The sequence below is a fragment of the Monodon monoceros genome, unplaced genomic scaffold (assembly GCF_005190385.1).
Source record: "Monodon monoceros isolate NGI ecotype Baffin Bay Population unplaced genomic scaffold, NGI_Narwhal_1 Super_Scaffold_13, whole genome shotgun sequence".
Classification (NCBI taxonomy): Eukaryota; Metazoa; Chordata; class Mammalia; order Artiodactyla; family Monodontidae; genus Monodon; species Monodon monoceros.
Window position 1 is genome coordinate 26931937 of NW_021703769.1, and position 21261 is coordinate 26953197.

At 47.5% G+C, this 21261-nt stretch overlaps 1 protein-coding gene across 4 annotated transcripts; it reads right to left on the reverse strand.

Moving 5' to 3' along the window:
* Positions 1 to 545: 545 nt before the first annotated feature.
* On the reverse strand, positions 546 to 19979 carry CUNH20orf96 (chromosome unknown C20orf96 homolog). 4 transcript variants are annotated; one of them, XM_029219421.1, is made up of 9 exons: positions 19796 to 19979; positions 11564 to 11676; positions 6945 to 7103; positions 6362 to 6461; positions 5293 to 5450; positions 5111 to 5212; positions 4863 to 4949; positions 4019 to 4137; positions 546 to 877 (listed from the first exon to the last, which is right to left on the reverse strand). In XM_029219421.1, exons 1-9 carry the CDS (start codon positions 19920 to 19922, stop codon positions 817 to 819), a joined length of 1026 nt encoding a protein of 341 aa, XP_029075254.1. In that variant the 5' UTR covers positions 19923 to 19979; the 3' UTR covers positions 546 to 816. The 4 variants fall into 4 exon arrangements, with proteins under 4 accessions (XP_029075254.1, XP_029075257.1, XP_029075255.1 ...); XM_029219424.1 differs by lacking the exon at positions 4019 to 4137 and having other exon boundaries at positions 19796 to 19909; XM_029219423.1 differs by lacking the exon at positions 546 to 877 and adding an exon at positions 19107 to 19224 and having other exon boundaries at positions 4120 to 4137; positions 4863 to 5212; positions 19796 to 19868.
* Positions 19980 to 21261: the final 1282 nt, after the last annotated feature.

Sequence of the window (21261 nt, forward strand, 5' to 3'; positions counted from 1 at the left end):
CAAAGCCCGAAGGCACTGGCAGCTGGAGGCCACCTGCCAGTGGCCCTCCCGGTAACCGGAGCAAAAGCCCTTGCTTGAGGCGGGTCCAGGCAGCGCCCCTCTTAAGTCCATCGTGAAAGAGTATGTGGCAGGGAACAGCGCCTGACTAGGTACCTGAGGATGCGTTGGTGTTCACGTCCATACACCGTTGGGGTAGAAGCGGTGGACAGACAGACGGCTGGACTGGAAAAGAGATGGCCAGCAGCAGTGAAGGTCCAGCAAGTTCCCAGGTGTATCAAACTCAAGGAATCCCCCCTCCACCCCGGAACTGGCCTCAATAGGTCTGGGCGCAAATCAGGTGGGAAGCTGGAGTCACACTGCACCAGGGAGGGGGTGGCCCGGAGCCACAGAACCATGGAGACTCAGGCAGGGGGCGGCGCTCCAGCACTTCTCAAGAAGTTTGGAGCCCCAGATGCAGGCAGCACAGTTGCCCACCCCTAATCTTAAGACAAAATCCATTCCTACCTAGGCTTCTCAGGAAGCCCCAGGCACTGGCAAAAGGCAAATCCAGCTTTATTGGTAAAAAAGACTTGACTAGGAATTCCTACCTGGCTCAAGTAGCAGCACCAACCAAAAGAATGGAGGGAGAGGGGGATGCAGGAAGCGGAAAGAAAAAAGGAAGAAGCAAGGAAGGAAAGGACGGAGGGAGGGAGTATGAGGAAGGAAGGAACTGCAGACCAGGGTCTGGATGGGGACGTGGTCTTGGAAGGAGAGAACTCAAGGCTCTGGGTGTGGGGAAGAAACCAGGGAGGGAGGGGTGGCCCATCGCCCCACCATCTAGAAGGGCAGCAGCTCTTCCACAGGGATGTTGAGGATGATGTCCATGTTAGGGGTGCACCTGGTAGGAAACAGCAAAGAGGGGTGTGAGACACCAAGCAGGGGCGCCAGAGCTGCAGGTAGGGGAGCATGGCCTCAGAGGAACACAACCTGTGACCTTACAGCAAATACACACACATGTGCACGCGCGCGCGTGCGCGCGCGCACACACACACACGTCAAAATGGAAAAGGAACTGGTTTGGCAGGACTCATGTTGCCCCACAGAGCTCTGAGGCCAAGAGGAAACAAGAGCTCAGCTCTGAAGTGCTGGGGCCCCTCAGGACGAGCGCTCTCTCTGGAGTCAGGATGACTGGTTTGGAAGCCTAACTCTGTGTCACCTTGAGCACACTGCTTCTCCCCTCTGAGCCTCTGGACATCACTGGGCACCTATGTAACAAGCACTCCCTATGTGACAGACCCCAGGCGAGCCTCGTTTCCTCATCTGTCAAGTGGGGAGGGTCCACCTTCAGTCACTGATGGGACGATTAAATGAGACTGTGCCAGCATGTAATAAGTGCTCAGTAAATGACAGGCATTATTGTTTCCGTAAAAGTAGCAAGAGCAGTGGGTTCCCATGTGCACTATCTTCCCATCTCAGTGACCAGCACGAACATTTCCAAGGCTCCAGGATTACATTCTCCCTCCCAGTTCTCTCACCGACTCTCATGGTACATACTGACGCACGCTGAAGGATTTAGACATGAAATGTCAGGATGTCTGCAATTTACAACATTTCAGAAGAAAGAAAAAGGAAGAAATGAAGATGAAGCCAATATGGCAAAAATATAACTGTTTCTAAATCTAGATGGGTAACTGGGTATTCATCATAATACTCTCTGGACTTTTCTGTATATTTGAAATTGTTCAAAATAATAGTAAAAAAAAAAATGCATCTCTGTACTGGCAATGCCCAAATTTCCATCTCCAGTCAGTATCTGTCTTCTGATATCTACACTCGTACCCCCAACTGCCTACCTGACAGCTCCACGTTGAGGTCTCTGTAAATTAAACTCAGTGTCCCAGTCAACTGCGGACTGACCTGCGTAAGCATCCTTCACCCCACGGCCCCAGCCTTCCCTCTCTCTGGATCTGGCACCACTACCCACCCTGTGACAAAAGCCAGAAACCCAGGGGTCATTCTTGACACCTCCCTGTCCTTGACTTCCCACATCCAAATATCACCAAGGCCTACGGGTTTACCTTCTTCAATACTTCTCCACTCCATCCATCTCTCCTCTCTCTTCTGCCACCCACCCTAGCCAAGCCACTCCCGACCCCCCTCTACACACACGACTGCCAACCAGACTCCCAGCACCTCCTCTGGCCCCTCTCCAATATCTTCTCCACCCTCTTTTCAAAGTAACTCTTCTTGGAATGCAAATCTGATGTCACCACTCAGCTTACAATTTCTTTGCTTTCAGGGTCAAGTACCAAACTCTTCCCTCCGTCTACCGGGCCCTGCGTGGAGGTTCCTAGGGGCTGAGCTGTCCTGCTTCCTCCCCGTTACTCTCCCCACCACTCTGCATTCCAGCCTCATTCAGCCCCTGGTAAACGCCAAGTTCCCTCCTACCACACATGCTCCACAGCCTCACTGCTCGGCTTGTGATCCAGGGACTGGCAGCGTCAGCCTCACCCAGGAGCTTCTCAGAAATGCTGACTCCTTAGCCCCACTCCAGACCTACCGGTTCAGCATCCGCTTTGTAACGAGATCTCTAGGTGATTCCTGTGCACATTCTGGTTGGAGAAGCTCTGCCTAGGGATGCGCCACTCCCACATTTTAGGAGAAAGCTTCTTCCCATTCCTGGTGTCTCCCTGCCCATGGAGGGGCAGCAGCAGGCATACTGCTCCTGGCCTCTCTTTACTCACTCTGCCCCTGGAAAGGGGTACAACGACCTGAGCAGTGAGTCTGGAGAATAGGATGGGGCATGGGTGCCCTGTTCCCTCTCGGCAACGAGCAGCCTGCAAGGACGACACTCTCTGCTCCAACACAGCTGACCAAGGAGCTCGATTTGCCTAATTCTGGGTTCACTATTCAGATGCCAAGATATCTGGAGATAGAAGCTGTTGCTACATTCTCTAAAATCAGCTTTATCAGAATAAAAGTGAGAGTCTGGCCCATGTCTGCCTTGCCCCTTTCAGTCTTATTTCAATGCGTTCAGAGCTCAGATAAGGACGATGGTGCCTACTCACCACACCCCCAAGACGCCAGCACCACCACCTGGAAATGTTCTTCCTTCAGTTTCCCCCTTCAGCCCCTTTTGCCCAGTGAACTTCTATGCATCATCCTTCAGACCTTGGTTTAAACTGTCACATTCTCAGGGAAGCCTCTCTTGACCTTCCAGGCTCCTCTCTGTCCGGGCTACGCTCTGCCAGCGCCACATCCATACCTCTGCTTCAGCAGCTCTGGGGTCAGCTGCCACGGGACCTTTGTCGGTGGCTCGTTATCGATTAATGTCTGGTCCCCTCCTTGGCTCCATGCTGGTAGAGCCAAGGGTTACTTGCACTCGCAGTGCCTGGCACATCATAAATTTGACAGCACTTTTTAAGGAAAATAAGAGAATGAAGAATAGGAGGTAGAGGAGGAGGAAAGAAAGGGAGAGGAAGAGAAGGAGACAGAATAGAAGCTAAGAAGAAGAAAAATAATTTGCGGATGGTAAGATCTGCCCCACGTAGAGAGGCGTGGCCTGGTGGGATCCTCACCCTCAGACCCAGAGGGCCTGACCCAAGGGAGGGCAGGCAGAGAACTGGTTTTGGAAGGAGGGAAGTCCTTCCTTTGGGGCCCAGAATTCTGCCCCACGGAGAGAACACCCTTCTTTCCCTGCAGTGTGCCTTCCAGGCCATTCGTCTCTGGAGCCGACCACCCCACTCAACACTGTCTTCCTGAACACCCCAGGAGCTTAGGGGCGGACACACTTGGCTGAAACGTGGAATGTGGAATTGGAAGGGTCCAGAGAGATTACCTAACTCAGCCTGCTGTGCAGAGATGGGACACTAAGGCCCAAAGATGGGAAAGGTCACATCTGCTACGCAGTCAGGGGCAAAGCCAAGGCAAAAACCCAGCCACCTGCCTCCTCCACCAGGCTGCCTTCCCCGAGAACAGAGAGCTTCTTCGAGTCCACAGCGTGGCTAGTTTAAGAGGTAGCTACACAAGGATCACATACTTGGATCTCCGAAGCAGAATGTCCGCAAATACAATCTCTCGGGGTTCCCAGATCTGAAACTGGACCTGTTCCATCTCAGCCCTTAATATGGGTATTTCCTCCTCAAAATGGTCTATAAACTGAGGAGAGCAGGGGAAAGTGAGAAACGAAACATTCCCCAACCAAAGGGAGAAAAGGGCAAAATGAACAAGGATTATTGCTCATTCGTCTACAGAAATGGCCTGGGCTTTGTCACTTTTGTCACTGGGACTTCCGGACTCCAGACGGGGGTCCTCGCTGTGCAGGGCAGGGCTGGCTCACAAGTTACCGACGATGTTTGATGGTTCCGGTTAAGGGTGAGGGGATCGTGGAGAAGGGAGACAGGTTGCAAATGGGTGGCAGAGCTTGACAGTGAGAATTAACAGGGGCTGGTGGAGATGATGAAGGCCATTCACTCGGATAACTGATGAAGGTGCAAGATCACGAAAATTACCGCGAGAGGGTGGTGATGGTGGATTTCATTAACACTGGTCATGAGTGATGGTCAATGACAAGAATTAAAGAGGTGGAGACCGGGGCTGGGTAGTGAAATTAAAGTGATGGTCGTGTGGTGATGCTTGGCGATGGTGCTGCTGGGTCATGGCTGGTGGTGTTGGTTAATGAGGCAAACCCTAGGCCAGCACGAATCCCCTTCTCAGATGAATGACAAGTGGCATTAATGGCACTGCCAAGGAGGAAGGCTAACACCAGAGTCAGAGACCTCATGAGCGCCACATCAGGACAAGCCTGACTCCCACAGGTCCTGGGGACCACCCACCCTCCTGCTCTAGCACAGGGGTGACGACCACCTTTGCTGCCCACTCACTTCTCGGAACTTGTCCATGTATTTCAGTATGAGCCGGCTATTCCAAGTCTTCTGCAGGAGCGCTTCCTGATGAGCACGCTGGATTTTCTGCAGAGGAAGGAGAGGTCTGGCCCCCAAGTCTGGCCCCAGGGGCGACCATGCACTGGGTAGCATGGTGGGTGTGGGGGGGGGCCTAGAGGCAGAGGACAGGGAAAAAAGCAGGGCTGGGGGCAGGACCTGGATACCTGCCACAGTGGCTGGCTACTCACCACCACCAGAGACCTCAGTAGGTTTTTTTTCTTATTCTGAATCTGGTTGGACATAGATGCCAGGACCATTCTGCACATCTCACTGAGGTCATCCAGCTCATCCTGGGGGTCAGCAGGAGGGTGTTGGCCACCAGCCCTGCCTCCCACATGGTCTGGCGAGGCAAGGCCATGGGCTCACCTACCTGCTGGCTGTCCTTCACCTGCTGCAGCTGGCGCACAAGGTTGGCAACCTGGACCGACTTGATGGGATACTCACGGTCCATGTAAGTGCTCATGAAGCTCACTTTCTTGTGGACCTTCTCGATCTTGGCATCCAGCTGTTCCACCTGCTGCTCCAGATCTGAAGAGATCAGGAGGGACAGAAGGCAGGATCCTCCCTCAAGAACCCCCCTGGGGAGACCCAAGAGGCAAAGCTCTCCTTGACCAATGAATTGGGGTCTGGGCTGAAGCAAGTTCACACAAGGCTGGGAGGTGGTGGACAGTTAAGCCCCTAGAGAGCTCTTTACCTTCACAGGAGAAGAGGCAGTACTGGGTAGGAAAGAAACTATCCCAGTACAAGATCCCTAGGCAAGCCCCGGCTCTGCCACTGTCACTGCATGACCCTCACCAAGACCCTCCCTCTCTGGACCTCAGTCCCCTCATACACATGCTCCCAAGGCAATGAGCCCAGTGAAATGGGGCAACACTGGCTCCCAAGACATGACCAGGGCAGGATTAAGACAGTCTATCCTGCCACCCTCCATGGAGAGGATCCCCAGCGTCTGAGGCTGCCTGACACACTGCCCCTCCCCTCAGAAGGCTTCTAGTCTGCTCAGGGGAAAGAAACCACAGGCTCAGCAGGTCTGTGGCCAGTGACCTATTCCAGCCACTGACTCCCAGAGGGACGCTGGCAAGAAAGAGGGAGGCTGGGATTGGATGCTGGCTCCTAGCTGTATAACCTTCAACAGGCTACTTCATTTCCCTTACCCTCAGTTGCCTCATCTGTAAAATGGGAGAAAAGAAAAACTTCCCTGCCTTACGGGTAGTCGGAATGACGGAGAGTGAGCCCATAAAAACAAAGCACGTAGGGCCTACAAGCGCTAAGTGCTTGATAAGTAAGCTGTCACTGTGCATCTTAGCAGTCCCATCGGCCTCAGAAGGGAGGTGACGGGCCTGATGGTTTCCGAAAGGGAGGTGCAAGGGGAATGCCCAGCAGCTGACCTCCACAGAGGGCCAGGCGAGGGTCAGGGAGTCAGCCCCAGGGATTCTTACTGTGTATCTTGGATTCCTCCTTCTCCTCCCATTCCTGAAGCTCACACTTCATCTGGTGCAGCTTCTTCTTGTTTGAGTACTCCAAGATGTCAGCGATGGTCTGTGGGAGTGGGGGGCGGGGAGGAGGGTCAGCTCACCCCAAGCCTCCACTGGTGCGGCCAAAGCACGGACTGTCAGAGGACTCAGCACTTCCTCAGAGGAGTCTCCAAACCCAGCCCCACACATACTGTGTGCCAGGCACAGCTCCTCTTCGGGGTGGGTGCTGTCGTGCCCCAGATTTACAGGGCTCAGAGGTTAACCCAAACTCTTCCAGCTAATAAGTGCTGATGGGCATGAGTCCCCACCCCCCGCCACCCCCAGTCTGATTCCAAAGCCCAGGTAGGTGGGCCGGGGCGGGGGGTGGGGGCGGGGGCGGAGTGTGTAAGAGATGTATCCTCCACATGGAGGAAGCAGCTTGCGCAATGGGCCGGGAGAGGCCGGGAGAAAGCAGGAGAGGGCGCCCAAGCGCTCAGGAGGGCGGCGTCGCGGGCTGGACCGCAACGCAGGGCAGAGGCAGGGCTGCGGGGCCACGGTGGGGGCTCACCGTGAAGACGTCCTCCTGCTGCAGCATCACCCGCACTTTCAGGGCCGAGCTGTCGTCCGTGTCCTGGATGGTCTTGATCAGTTCCCCACAGAGCTTGGTGAGGAAGTCCTCGTGGTTGCAGAGCTCCTGGTGCGCGGCTCGCCGGTTCCTGAGCATCGTCTGCAAGCGGAGGAACAGGGAAGGGGGGCAGTGTTTCGTGATGCGCGGAGCTGGCCGGAACCTCCGGGAGCCTAGGGACCACTTCCCTCCCGCCGCAATCCGCCCCCTTGCGGCCTCGACTGGTAAATGTCACCCGAGCTGGGCGGCGGTTCCCCATTGTCTGCGGGTCAGAGCACCTTGAATTATTTCATCCTTTCTGAAACACCCATTTTCCCATAATTTTACACTCTGAGGTGGGGATATATCTTACAGTTGGTGGCGTGTTACAGTCTAATTGACAAATATTTTATTAGTGGGTAATTAAGATAAAGGTACACCTTATTATCAATGGCTTCTTAGAATCGATGAACTATATAGTACTAGCAATAATAGAAAACGCCCAAGTAGGAAAGAAGATGGCCGAGGAGACGGGCCTTGTCTGGAGAAGAAGCAGGAGAGGCAGAGTGGATGATAATCGCTACCATTTCTCGTCAGGCAACTGAGCTGAGCGAGGATTGTTTCATACAACAGCCCCTGGGAAAAGAATGAGCCTCTAAGGGATTAAGGGACTTGCCTAAGGGCCCCCAAGCAGGTACACATAACCTACAATAATAATAACAACAAGAACAATTGCTGAGGGCGCCTCACTCAGCAGGCGGCTCAGGGAATCAGCTTACCCTCCAACAACCCTATGTTCCCCAGCTCTATTTTACTGATAGGTGGATGGATGTTCAGGCAGGTTACACGACTGCCCCAAAGTTGCACAGACAGGAAGTAGTGGCACCAGAACTCGAAAGGCAGACTTCTGACTCCCAATGTCTACCTTTCCACCACACTAAGATGAGGAGCTGAGCGGGCCTAAGGCTGCAAGGCGGGCTGAACCCCACAGTGATCAAGACTTGGATGTTAGGCCTCGACACGCCTTGGTTCAAATGCCAGCCCTGCCACTTCCCACCTAAGGGAACCTGGGCACGTTAGTTAGCCTCCCAGAACCCTGCTGTACTCATTCCGTATGTTAGGAAACTAATACCGGCTTCAGAGAGCTGCTGCTATAAAAAACAGATGAGGTAATATTCACAATCAAGCCGCTTAGTGGCGCGTCTCACACACTCAGTGACGAGTCACCATTCTCACCGGTTCTCACCCTCCACCTCTGCCAGGCTATGTGCTCTCTTCTTTATTCCTTCTGTTCTTCATTTCTCTGTCCTTTGCTAGAAACTACCTCTTCCTATAGCCCTCAGCTGCCATATTCCTCACACAATAAATGAGTAATAGTGCAAATGCACAGCGTACTTATTATGAACTCTAAAGTATGCTAAGCACTTCCCATGCACTACCTCACTTGGGACTATTATTTTTGGTTTTGGTTTTGTTTTTTTTTTGCGGTACGCGGGCCTCTCACTGTTGTGGCCTCTCCCGTTGCGGAGCACAGGCTCCGGACGCGCAGGCTCAGCGGCCATGGCTCACGGGCCCAGCCGCTCCGCGGCATGTGGGATCTTCCCGGACCAGGGCACAAACCCGTGTCCCCTGCATCGGCAGGTGGACTCTCAACCACTGCGCCACCAGAGAAGCCCACTTGGGACTATTATTATCCCCATTTTAGAGAAGCAGAACTTGAGGGTCAGAGAGATGCAGTACCTTACCCAAGGTCACTGATCGCAGAGCCCTTGTCCTTGAAGTCTGGGCTCCTAGCCACTCCACCATCTTGCCTTCACATCTCCAGACCAAAACATCTCCAAATATGGCCCACAGGGACCAGAAGCATCTTGTGAAAAATGCCAGTCTCTGAGTCTGGGGCCCACTGAGCCCCACTCCCAGGTGATTCTGATAAAGTGTAGAATTAATGACCTCTGCTCTAGAAATGGATCTTCCCTGACCACCAGCTCTAGGGTAGAAACCCTGCTTTGTGCCGTCCTGACCCTTACCCAATTTGTAATTACATAATTACAGTTTGTAATTATGTCTCCCCTTTTCCCAATTTATTTTTCTCCTAGGACTCATCACTACCAAACATAACATGTTTTTCTTATTATCTTGTTTCGTGTCTGTCTACTCAACTAGAATTTTACAGCCAGGAGGGCAGGGGCTTTGGTTGTTTTGCCACAGCTGTATGTATCTCCAGCACACAGGACAGTGCCTGGAGCTCCATAAGTATGGGTTGAATACACTGATGGGTACTATTCTTTGGGGGTTTTAATTCATTTATTATGTGTCTCCCCACTAAAGTATAAGCTCCGTCATAGCACAAATTCTAAGGGCCGTGTTCACGGCTGTGTCCCCAACACCCGGCTTGGTGCCTGGCATATCGTAGGCATTCTCTCAGGAGTTGTTGATCGAATAAGTGACTGTCCTAAGGCTGAGGGGCACAGTCAGGATCCTACTTCATATCCAAGAACAAACCAACTGAGTCATTTCTACTCCCTTGCTCTGTTTCCCCCTTGTCCCCACAGCCCGTTCTGCACACAGCAGCAGCAGCCCAAGGACTCCTGTGAAAATCTAAGTCAGATCATTTCCCCACTCTACTCAGAATCCTCCAGGGTCATCCTGCCTTACTCTATGCAAACACAAAGCCTAATCATGGACTACAGGGCTGTATACAAGCTATCTCCTTCCCCCCACAGCCCACCATCTTTCTTCCTCATCACCTGGCCCATCACTGACCTCACACCAACCTCAGGGCCTTTGCACTTCCAGTTTCTCGGCCTGGAACATTCCCCCTCAGGTGTCACCACCTTAGCAGCCTTCCCTGACCACCCTCCTAAAAGTCATGGCCACTCCATCCTCTGTGCCTCTTTAGCCCCTAACCTTATTCTACACTTCTTCATAGCTCTTAACCCTCACTACACATATTACATTTTTATCTGTCTTACTTATTGTCTGTCTCCCCGAGTAGAATGTGAGCTCCCTAAGGTCAGAGTCCACATCACTGGTGAATCCCCACACCTAGAACAGGGTCTGGAACATAGTAGGTGCTCAAATATTTGTTGACTAAACAAATGAATGATTACAAGAGACAGTATTAGGAACTGGTTAGGAGCACAACTTTTAGAGCCAATTGTCCCAAGTTCATGTTTCAAACAAAAACACATAAACCCTTCTAAAGTCAGGATAAAAATAACATCAGAGGGCTTCCCTGGTGGCGCAGTGGTTGAGAGTCCGCCTGCCAATGCAGGCGACACGGGTTCGTGACCCGGTTCAGGAAGATCCCACATGCCGCGGAGCGGCTGGGCCCGTGAGCCATGGCCGCTGAGCCTGCACGTCCGGAGCCTGTGCTCCACAACGGGAAAGGCCTCAACAGTGAGAGGCCCGCGTTCCACAAAAAAATAAAAATAAAAAAAATAACATCAGAAATATGAGTTCCTACTTTACGAATGCAGGGCTGCCTCTAAACCATTTTTGCAAAATTGAAGGTTAAAGGAAAAAAAAGGTTTCAAGGCAAATACATTTTCCCCTATTTCTTCATATGACAGTCATTGTTCATTGACTCATCATATTAAAAACTTTCCTGAAGAAGTTAAGAATTCTTCTATAGTATTTTGTAGCATTTATAGTATTTGGTATTTTACTTTCTCCTATGGACACAAAAGCCCCCTCTTCTTCTAGTCATTTCAAATACTTTGAAACAATGTTCAGAAGCCATAAAAAAAACAATGGATGGTAAGAAAGTCAATTATCAGAAGTTCTATTAGTTGATGTGAAAATTTTTAATAGCAAAAGCTCCCAAGCCTTGCTTTAAAATGTACTGTATTCCGTGAAAGGCTGATTTACTGGAAATTTTAAAATGAACAAAAGCCACTAAATTGTGCTCCTAATGCAGTAAAATAAAAAGTGATTCTGCTCAGAGGGAGCATAGTCCTGCCAACACATTGATCTTGGACTTCTGGCCTCCAGAACTGTGAGACAATAAATTTCTATTGTTTTAAGTCAAAAAAAAAAAAATTAGTGATTTGTTTCCCTGGGATCCTCCAAAGGTGAACAGCGAGTTGGTTTTATATGTTCTTTCATAGATGTTCATGTATTTCATGTTTTAATGCATTGCAGTCATTAATGTTAAAAAAAAAAGTGATTCTGATCATTTTCCTGAGTCTTAAACACGAAGGCAAGGGACTTCCCTAGTGGTCCAGTGGTTAAGACTCTGTGCTCCCAATGCAGGGGGCGCAGGTTCGATCCCTGGTCAGGGAACTAAGATCCCACATGCCTTGCAGCGCGGCCAAAAAATACAAAAACAAAGGCAAACTGCTGTTTGCCTAACTGGCTTTGACCCCTGGTACTGCATTTTCTAGCTGCGTGGTCTGTGTCATCTCCCTGCACCTCGGTTTCCCCATCTGTAGAAGAGGGATGATGATAAGCGTGCCCACGGGGTTGCTGTGAGGATGAGGGGTCAAGTCAGGCACCCATGAAGTGCTCAGTGCGTGTTTGCTATCACCATCCCCCGCCCCCTGCCCTGGGCCCTGGTGCCTGCGGAAAGATGCTCGTCATACTCTCACTAGTCGGATTTTGGTCTGTGTCTTCCCCGAGTCCAACTTTCCTCCGCGCAGTTCTAGTGGATTCCTCGGCTGACTTGTCATCCACAAGGTGGGCTTGGATTGCAACCCTAGGGTATAGGAAAGGACAGAGAGAGTGTGAGTGTAGAGGCAGGTCTGGGGTTAGGTCCCAGGGAATGCACCAGCCATGAGAAACCCCAATGCCATCCACTCATGTCCTTATAATATACGACAGTGAGACTGAGGAATGAAGCTCACATCCATCAGTTAGCTCCCAGGCCCCACTCTGAGCCTTGTTATAAAGGACAGAGAAGCCCAGGAGACTTCCACATACCACAGTGACGGTGGGGTTGAACAGAGGGGAGGAGAGGGGTAGCAGCAGGAGATGGCCAGACATCCCCAATCTCTCCCACCAAGCTGGCCGGTGGCAAGCTCAGAAGGGGTAGGGGTTAATACCAACAACTAATGAAGCAGACAGCCTGGGTTTGAATCTGGATTCTGCCTTCTACTAGCTATATGACCTTGGGCAGGTCACATGACCTCTCTGTCCCTCAGCTTTCCCATCTGTAAAACAGAAATAATCATCATGCCTACCTCACAGAGTTGTAGTGAAATTTAAAAAGAAGTTACTATAAAGTATTTGGAATAGTGCCTAACCCATATTCAGTGCTAAATATAAATTACTAGCTGTCACTGTTACTACCAATGACCTGAGAATTGGGATCAGGACCACAGCATCAGATAAAGGCACAGGAGCCGTGCAAAATGCTAACCAGCTGTCTCCGGAATACCTGTAAAAGCTGTGGTCCTGCCAGATGAGAAGTACATGAAAATAATTCAGATCGGAAGAAGGCATTAGGAGGGCATGTTCTGAGAATCCCTGCTTCCTCTCCACGCGTCCTGCGCAGTTATGAGGCAAATCACACAGATGATCACAAACGCTACTGCTGCCTTGTCAGCCCCCGCCAACATCTCTGTTGGAGGTGCAACCCAGTTCATTTTTGAAAAATATTATTTCTTTTATGGATCAATATCCTTAATTTAGTATTAAGTGTTGAAGTGACAAAGTAAAATTAGGGTAATTTTGTGTTAAAGTTATGAATTATCTGTATGTATCTGGTATTTAATTGTATTGTTTGAGAGATGGAGTGATTAATAGATTAATTTTGTGGTTCTAATTTAAAATGTGTAAGTGAGATTTTGATTTAGATTTGTTTCAAGTTGAAAGGTTTAATACACTCTTATTAAATGTGTATAAATTACAACTTTTAAATGAACATAAGATTATCCATATTTAGAAGTTTATTTATTAGATATACAAGACTTACATTAAATACCCAACGGTTTTGTTCATCAGAACAAGTGAACTCTTTGAAAATGAAAGTGAATATATTAAATTTTAAAGGTGGCTTAAACGATTTAGGAGAATTTAATTAACCAACTTCCAAAACCCCCTTCACAAGGGTTTTTAAAAATTATAACATTTGTAAGCTGAACTTAAATACTTAGCAAGATTTATTGCTTTAAAAAGGAGTATTTCTTTTCATTAATGGTGGTAGCCCTGATTTATTATTTTTGTAATTAAACTTTTTATTTTTAAATAAATTCAGATTACATTTACTTAAGAAATAATGCAGAGAAATCCTATGTTCCCTTAACCCAATTTTTCCCGACCGTAACATCTTGCAAAACTAAGTACAATATCACAACCAGAACACTGAAAGACAGAACATTTCCACAACCACAAGGATCTCTTATGCTGCCTTTTATTGCCACACCCACTTCCCTCCCCTTCCATGCTCCCCCTACCTATGTCAATCACTAATCTGTTCTCCATTTCTACAAATTCTGTCATTCCCAGATGGTTATACAAATGGAATCATACAGTATGTCACTTCTGAGATTGGCTTTTTTCACTCAGCATAATTCTCTGGAGATTCATCAAGTTAGTGAATGTATCAAAAGTTCTTTCCTCCTTCTTGCTGAACAGTACTACATGCTATGGAATGGATGTACCATCGTTTGTTTTTTGTTGTTGTTGTTGTTTTGGGGGGTTTTATTTGCGGTACGCGGGCCTCTCACCGCTGCGGCCTCTCCCGTTGCGGAGCACAGGCTCCGGACGCACAGGCCCAGCGGCCATGGCTCACGGCTCACGGGCCCAGCCGCTCCGCGTCATGTGGGACCTTCCCAAAACGGGGCACGAACCCGTGTCCCCTGCATCGGCAGGTGGACTCCCAACCACTGCGCCACCAGGGAAGCCCACCATAGTTTGTTTAACAACTCACTCATTAAAGGACATCTGGATTGTTTCCAGTTTGGGGGTATTATGAATAAGGCTACTCTGGAACTTTCATGCACTTTTTTTTTTTTTTCACTTTTTTAAATTGAAGTACAGTTGATTTACAAGTTGTCTTAGTTTCTGGTGTACAGCAAAGTGATTCAATTATATATATATATATATATATACTTTTCATATTCTTTTCCATTATAGTTTATTACAAGATATTGAATATAGTTCCCTATGGTATACAGTAGGACCTTGTTGTTTATCTATTTTATATATACTAGTTTGTATCTGCTAATCCCAAACTTCTAATTTATCTCTACACCCACCTTTCCCCTTTGGTAGCCATAAGTTTGTTTTCTATGTCTGTGAGTCTGTTTCCCTTTTGTAAATAAGTTCATTTGTATCATATTTTAGGTTCCACATATAAATGATATCATACGATATTTGTCTTTCTGATTCACTTCACTTAGTATGGTAATCTCTAGGTCCATCCATGTTGCTGCAAATGGCATTATTTCATTCTTTTTTATGGCTGTGTAGTATTCCTGTGTGTGTGTGTCTGTGTGTGTGCGTCTGTGTGTGTATACACACCACATCGCCTTTTTTTTTTTAACATCTTTATTGGAGTATAATTGCTTTACAATGGTGTGTTAGTTTCTGCTGTATAACAAAGTGAATCAGCTATACATATACATATATCCCCATATCTCCTCCCTCTTGCGTCTCCCTCCCACCCTCCCTATCCCACCCTTCTAGGTGGTAACAAAGCACCAAGCTGCTCTCCCTGTGCTATGTGGCTGCTTCCCACTAGCTATGTATTTTACATTGGTAGTGTACATATGTCCATGCCGCTCTCTTTTTGTCCCAGCTTACCCTTCCCCCTCCCAGTGTCAAGTCCATTTTCTACATCTGCATCTTTATTCCTGTCCTGCCCCTAGGTTTTTCAGAACCTTTATTTTTTTATAGATTCCATATATATGTGTTACCATACTGTCTTTGTTTTTCTCTTTCTGACTTACTTCACTTTGTATGACAGACTCTAGGTCCATCCACCTCACTACAAATAACTCAATTTCGTTTCTTTTTATGGCTGAGTAATATTCCATTGTATATATGTGCCACATCTTCTTTATCCATTCATCTGTCGATGGACACTTAGGTTGCTTCCATGTCCTGGCTATTGTAAATAGAGCTGCAATGAACATTTTGGTACATGACTCTTTTTGAATTATGGTTTTCTCAGGATATATGCCCAGTAGTGGGATTGCTGGGCTGTATGGTAGTTCTATTTTTAGTTTTTTAAGGAACCTCCATACTGTTCTCCATAGTGGCTGTATCAATTTACATTTCCCCCAACAGTGCAAGAGGGTTCCCTTTTCTCCACACCTTCTCCAGCATTTATGGTTTGTAGATTTTTTGATGATGGCCATTCTGACTGGTGTGAGGTGATACCTCATTGTAGTTTTGATTTGCATTTCTCTGATGATTAGTGATGTTGAGCATCCTTTCATGTGTTTGTTGGCAATCTGTATATCTTCTTTGGAGAAATGTCTGTTCAGGTCTTCTGCCCATTTTTGTATTGGGTTGTTTGTTCTTTTGATATTGAGCTGCATACGCTGCTTGTAAATTTTGGAGATTAATCCTTTGTCAGTTGCTTCATTTGCAAATATTTTCTCCCATTCAGAGGGACGTCTTTTCATCTTGTTTATGGTTTCCTTTGCTGTGCAAAAGCTTTTAAGTTTCATTAGGTCCCATGTGTTTATTTTTGTTTTTATTTCCATTTCAGGAGGTGGGTCAAAAAGGATCTTGCTGTGATGTATGTCATAGAGTGTTCTGCCTATGTTTTCCTCTAAGCGTTTTATAGTGTCTGGCCTTACATTTAGGTCTTTAATCCATTTTGAGTTTATTTTGTGTATGGTGTTAGGGAGTGTTCTAATTTCATTCTTTTACATGTAGCTGTCCAGTTTTCCCAGCACCACTTATTGAAGAGGCTGTCTTTTCTCCGCTGTATATTCTTGCCTCCTTTACCAAAGATAAGGTGACCATATGTGCGTGGGTTTATCTCTGGGCTTTCTATCCTGTTCCATTGATCTATATTTCTGTTTTTGTGCCAGTACCATACTGTCTTGATTACTGTAGCTTTGTAGTATAGTCTGAAGTCAAGGAGCCTGATTCCTCCAACTCTATTTTTCTTTCTTAAGATTGCTTTATTATTCGGGGTCTTTTGTGTTTCCATACAAATTGTGAAATTTTTTGTTCTAGTTCTGTGAAAAATGCCAGTGGTAGTTTGATAAGGATTGCATTGAATCTGTAGATTGCTTTGGGTAGTAGAGTCATTTTCACAATGTTGATTCTTCCAGTCGAAGAACATGGTATATCCCTCCATCTGTTTGTATCATCTTTAATTTCTTTCATCAGTGTCTTATAGTTTTCTGCATACAGGTCTTTTGTCTCCTTAGGTAGGTTTATTCCTACCTAAGGTATTTTACCCTTTTGGATATGCTCTTGCACTGGTTTTTGTGTGACCATAAGTTTCACATCTCTGGAACAAATGCCCAAGAGTGCAATTGTTGGACCATTATGGGAAATGTTTGTTTAGTTTCATAGGAAACTGCCATATTCTTTTCCAGAATGGCAGCTCCATTTCACATACCCACAAGCAATGTATGCATGACCCAGTTTCTCCTCGTTGCCAACACTTGGTGTTACTACTATTTTCCATTTTACCCATTCTGATAGGTGTGCAGTGACACCTCTTTGTGGTTTAATTTGCATAGCCCTAATGGATAATGATGTTGAACATCTTTTCATGTGCTTATTTACCATGTGTATTTCCTCTTTGGGTGAAATGCCTCTTCATGTCTTTTGCCCATTTTCTAACTGAATTGTTTTTCTAGTGAGTTTTGATGGTTCCCAATATATTCTACAAAGCAGTCCTTTGTCAGATATGTGGTTGGCAAACATTTTCTCCAAGTCTGTAGCTTGTCTTTTCATACTCTTAACAGAGTCTTTCAAAGAACAAAAGTCTTACATTTTGATGAAGTCCAACTTGTCCGCTTATTTCATTTTTCTTTTATGGATCCAGCTGTTTGTGTAAAGTCAAAGAACTCTTCACTTGGCCATCAGTCCCAAAGATTTTTCTCTCCTATGTTTTTTCCTAAAAGTTTTACTGTTTTACATTTTACATTTATTTTTTACTTCATTTCTCCAGTGGTTGACTGTGGGTCCTGGAGCCAAACTGCCAAATATCACAGCCTGGATGTGCCCATCCTACCTGTGACCTTGGGAGTTACACCTGTCTGTGCCTCAGGTTCCTCATCTGTAAGAGGAGGTGATAACAACAGCACTCACCTCATGGGGTTGTTGGGAAGATTAAATGAAGTGATAGGTGTAAAGTGTCGAGAACAGTATCTAGCACATAGTAAGTGCTTGGTATATGGTAACTGCTCTTGTTCTGTTTGTGGGTGTGTCTGTTACATACCTCACCGCTTCCCCAGTGAAAGAAAAGGGCAAGAGTTTCCTTGTAAATGCTGTTTGAATAGGGTCTAGGACCAAAGACAAAAATTCTGTCACTAACACCCGGTCTTGGGCTTCCCTGGTGGCACAGTGGTTGAGAGTCGGCCTGCCGATGTAGGGGACACGGGTTCGTGCCCTGGTCTGGGAAGATCCCACATGCCGCGGAGCGGCTGGGCCCGTGAGCCATGGCCGCTGCGACTGCGCGTCCGGAGCCTGTGCTCTGGAACGGGAGAGGCCGCAACAGTGAGAGGCCCGCGTACGGCAAAAAAAAACAAAAACAAAAACAAAAACTACCACCAGGTCTTGTGCTCATCACTTTATATCAATGACTCTCAACAGGGGTGTTTTAGATATATTGGCGGGGGGGGATCTGTGGGTTCTCATTGGGGGCCCAACTGGCATCTATAGGTGGGGGCCAGGGACACGAGATATCCCCCAGAACAGGACAATCCCATAGAACATAGAATTCTCCTGTCCTCCATAACTCTCCTAAATCCTACTAGATATGACATAGGTAAAACCCCTATTTATAACAATCTGATCCCAGAACCTGACTCTGTTTTACATATAGCCACAAAGAATATTTTTCAGGGTTTTACTATAATGCTGAATTTTCCAAGAAAGCAGCTACAATCAAGGGTAGATTGTGCTTTTTTTGTTTAGAACTTTACCAAGAGATGGGCACCACTTTGGAAATCACAGTTGCAATGAAAAATCCCTCTTGGTATGTTGAGTCCCTGATTTCCCACTGTGTGTCACTCTGCATTTGCAACTGTTATGTTCACCATGACTCCACATCTATGAGTAAGCTTCTGATGACTTTCTAATGTCTTCTAGTGGACTCCATTCTGAGCATGTACATACTGAAATATACTTTAACTATAAATAACTTTCCATTTCCTTTACAGTTATGGTATTAAATTAATATTTAAAAATTATATATGTAGGTAGGTTATATTATCTATGAAGTTTATTTCAGGATACTAAAGGAATATTACAAAATATTTGTAATATTTATCATTAAAAGGAGTGTTGGGTCTGAATAGCAATGCTTTACACAGATCTTCTCATTTAATTCTCACAACAATCCTATCAGGTAAGGATTAGTGTCCTCATTTTCCAAATGAGAAAACAAAAACTCATTCATCTCTCTCACTTTCCCAAGAGAGAGGATGGCAGAGCCAAGGCCTCTGAACTCCCCTGGAAGGCATGACAGTGATGTGGCAGAGATTATCCAAGTTCACCAAACCCTGATTTCTTTTCCTCCTGGACACATAGGTGGACTATATTTCCCATCTTCCCTTGTGGTTAAGGGTAGGCATGTGACTGAGTTATGGACACTGGAATATGAGTAGAAGTGATGTGTGTCACTTCAAGTCTATGCCCTGAAAAAGAAATACCCACAGGATCATCCATACTCTTGCTCTCCCTCTTCTCTCTCTGCTGGATGCAAAAGTACCCAGCAGAGGACTTCAAGGCCTTAAAAAATGTCATTGCCACAAGGTGAAGGAGCCTAGATCCCTGAATGATCACATGAAAAAGATTACTCCCTCCCCGCTAGATCCACAAATGTACTTCGACATAAATGAGAAATATGTTTCTGTATTAATACTTGAAATCTGGGGATTGTTTGTTATAGCAGTTAGCCTACCCTGATATAAATGTTGTCACCAAGGGCCAAGAGCATCCACTCCATCCTGTCCCCAACTCCACCAGCACCCAAGTGCCTCTGCCCACCTGGCTGGACGGTAGTCCAGGTCTTCATTTTGCTTTTCTTAGTGTTGACAGTTCGTGGGATTGGAGGCAGAGTAGATGGCTTGGCTTTCTGTTTGGACCGCTGCCATGGAACATAATCCTACCAGACACAACACAAATCAGTCACACAACTCATGGGCTCAAATCCCAGCTTACCCCCTTACAGATATCTGTAACCTTGATCAAGTGGATTTACCTCTCTGAGCCTCAATTTTCTCATCTGTAAACTGGATCTAATTATAAAAGCTACCTCCACAGGTTGGTACAAAAATTCCAAAAGATGATATTTGTAAAGCATGTGGTAAGTGTTCCATAAGTGTTAGCTATCACTTTTTCAGCTGCCAGCCAGAATTTACTAAGCACATCGGCTGGGAGGTGCTAAGAACTGTGAGAAACAGAAGGCATGGAAAAGACCCAACAGGGAAGCAATCAGAGATAAATAAGAGAGCAGCATAATACACCCTTACATCCTGATAGGTGGTGAGAAACTGAGCTTCAGAGCCACACCCCGTGTCCCACAGCAAATGCACGACAGAGCCGGGCCTGGAATCCACGCTTCTGGATTCTATTGCCCAGGACAGTCACCGCCGTGGGCGTTGAGAGCAAGCTGACTGCAAGCCCAGGGTCAGCAAGCCCCACCCACATACCTTCCCTAGCCCTCTTGGACTCACCAGAACCTGGAACTGGGGGACTGTGGAGCAAATCCCAGCGTGGTTGAGTCTGGAAAGTGTTGGGGCGGGAAAGAACTCCCATCATTCCCAACCCACGGGATGCAAGCAGCAAACGTGAAACTGGCATGGGGTCTCGAAGCCAAAACCTCACCCACTAGGGACACAAGCCAAGCAGGAGCTGGAGAACTCGAGGGAGAGGCGGGGCTCGGGAGATAGGGCCGGGGGGGGGGGGGGGGGGGGGGGTCAAAAGGCCTTGGGACAACACCCGGCGAGGACCCAGCCAGAGATAGGTTGGGCGCACGCATGCGCGGTCCACAGCCCCTCCATACGCCTTTTACGTACTTCGGAAAGACGCGCGCCATTAGGGGGAATGGAAGAAGAGTCCGGAGGCCTTGGGGCCCGGATCTTTTGGGATGCCTATTTGTTCGGCTTCTCCAACTTCCTTGTCTCAGCGCGGGTCGCGCGGTAACCAAGGCCACTCAAACTTCCCAGCGAGACCTGCCGCTTTCTTGCCTGTCTTGGTCTCCAAGGAAACGGACGCAGACTACCGAGCGCCTAGAGGAACGAATATCGCAAGGGAAAAAGTAGCTCTCTCCACATTCTTCTCATCGTGGTTTCAAATTCCCCTCAGCTGGCCCAGCCTATCATGCTAAAGAATCAAGTCATATTTCTCCTCTCAGCAAACCTCCATCACTTCCATCCCCATCCTTACTCTTGGCTAATGACGTTGCTTCCTATTTTACGAGGAAAATCACGGGGCTCAGTAAACTCATAATTTCACATCACTTCATTTACCCACCTACATGCCTCCCTCCTGAGACTATGTGTAAACTGCCTACTGACACCGATTCCTACAATTGTGCACTGAATCCTGTCCTCACTCATTTTCTCTATGATATTCCCTGGGCAATTCTCCCCGTTTTCTCCATCACCCCTTCCTCTGTATTATTCTCATCGCTTTACCAACATATTTTAATTTCTCCTATTAAAAAAAGTGACCACTTAGCATCCAGCTACCCTCCTGTTTCTGCTTCACTTTACAGCAAAACTTCTAGAGAGGTTTGCCTACTGTTTCCCATTCCTTTCCGCCTGTTCAGTCAGGCTTTCACTCTCCACCTCTCCTCTGGAACTGCCCCTGTCAACACTACCAGTGACCTCCGTTTTGCTAATCCCCACGGTCACCTCTCAGCCCTCATCTTACTCAGCCTGTCTGCAGCATTTGACACAACAGATCACTCCCTTCTTGACACACTTTCTAAACTGGTGTCCCGCAAACCACTGTCTTGTGTTGCTTCCTACCTACTTCTCCTTTCCTGGTTTCTCCTCTTCTCCCTTTACTCCCAGGTCGCCCCAGGACTCAGACCGAGCCCTCTCTTTTTCTCTGTCCATTCTCACTACATTTGTGCTCCCTTCCGGTCTTGTGACTTCAGATGCCAACTCTAGATGCCTCCCAGACTCACTTCTGT

Excerpts from the sequence above, each read along its gene's own strand:
- CUNH20orf96 (XM_029219421.1), bottom strand. The coding sequence starts at position 19,922 with ATGCCAGTTTCACGTTTGCTGCTTGCATCCCGTGGGTTGGGAATGATG. Across the intron at positions 6,462-6,944 it reads AGCAGGAGGACGTCTTCACG|ACCATCGCTGACATCTTGGA; the intron begins GTGAGCCCCCAC and ends CCACTCCCACAG. Across the intron at positions 5,213-5,292 it reads AGGTGAAGGACAGCCAGCAG|GATGAGCTGGATGACCTCAG; the intron begins GTAGGTGAGCCC and ends GCTGACCCCCAG.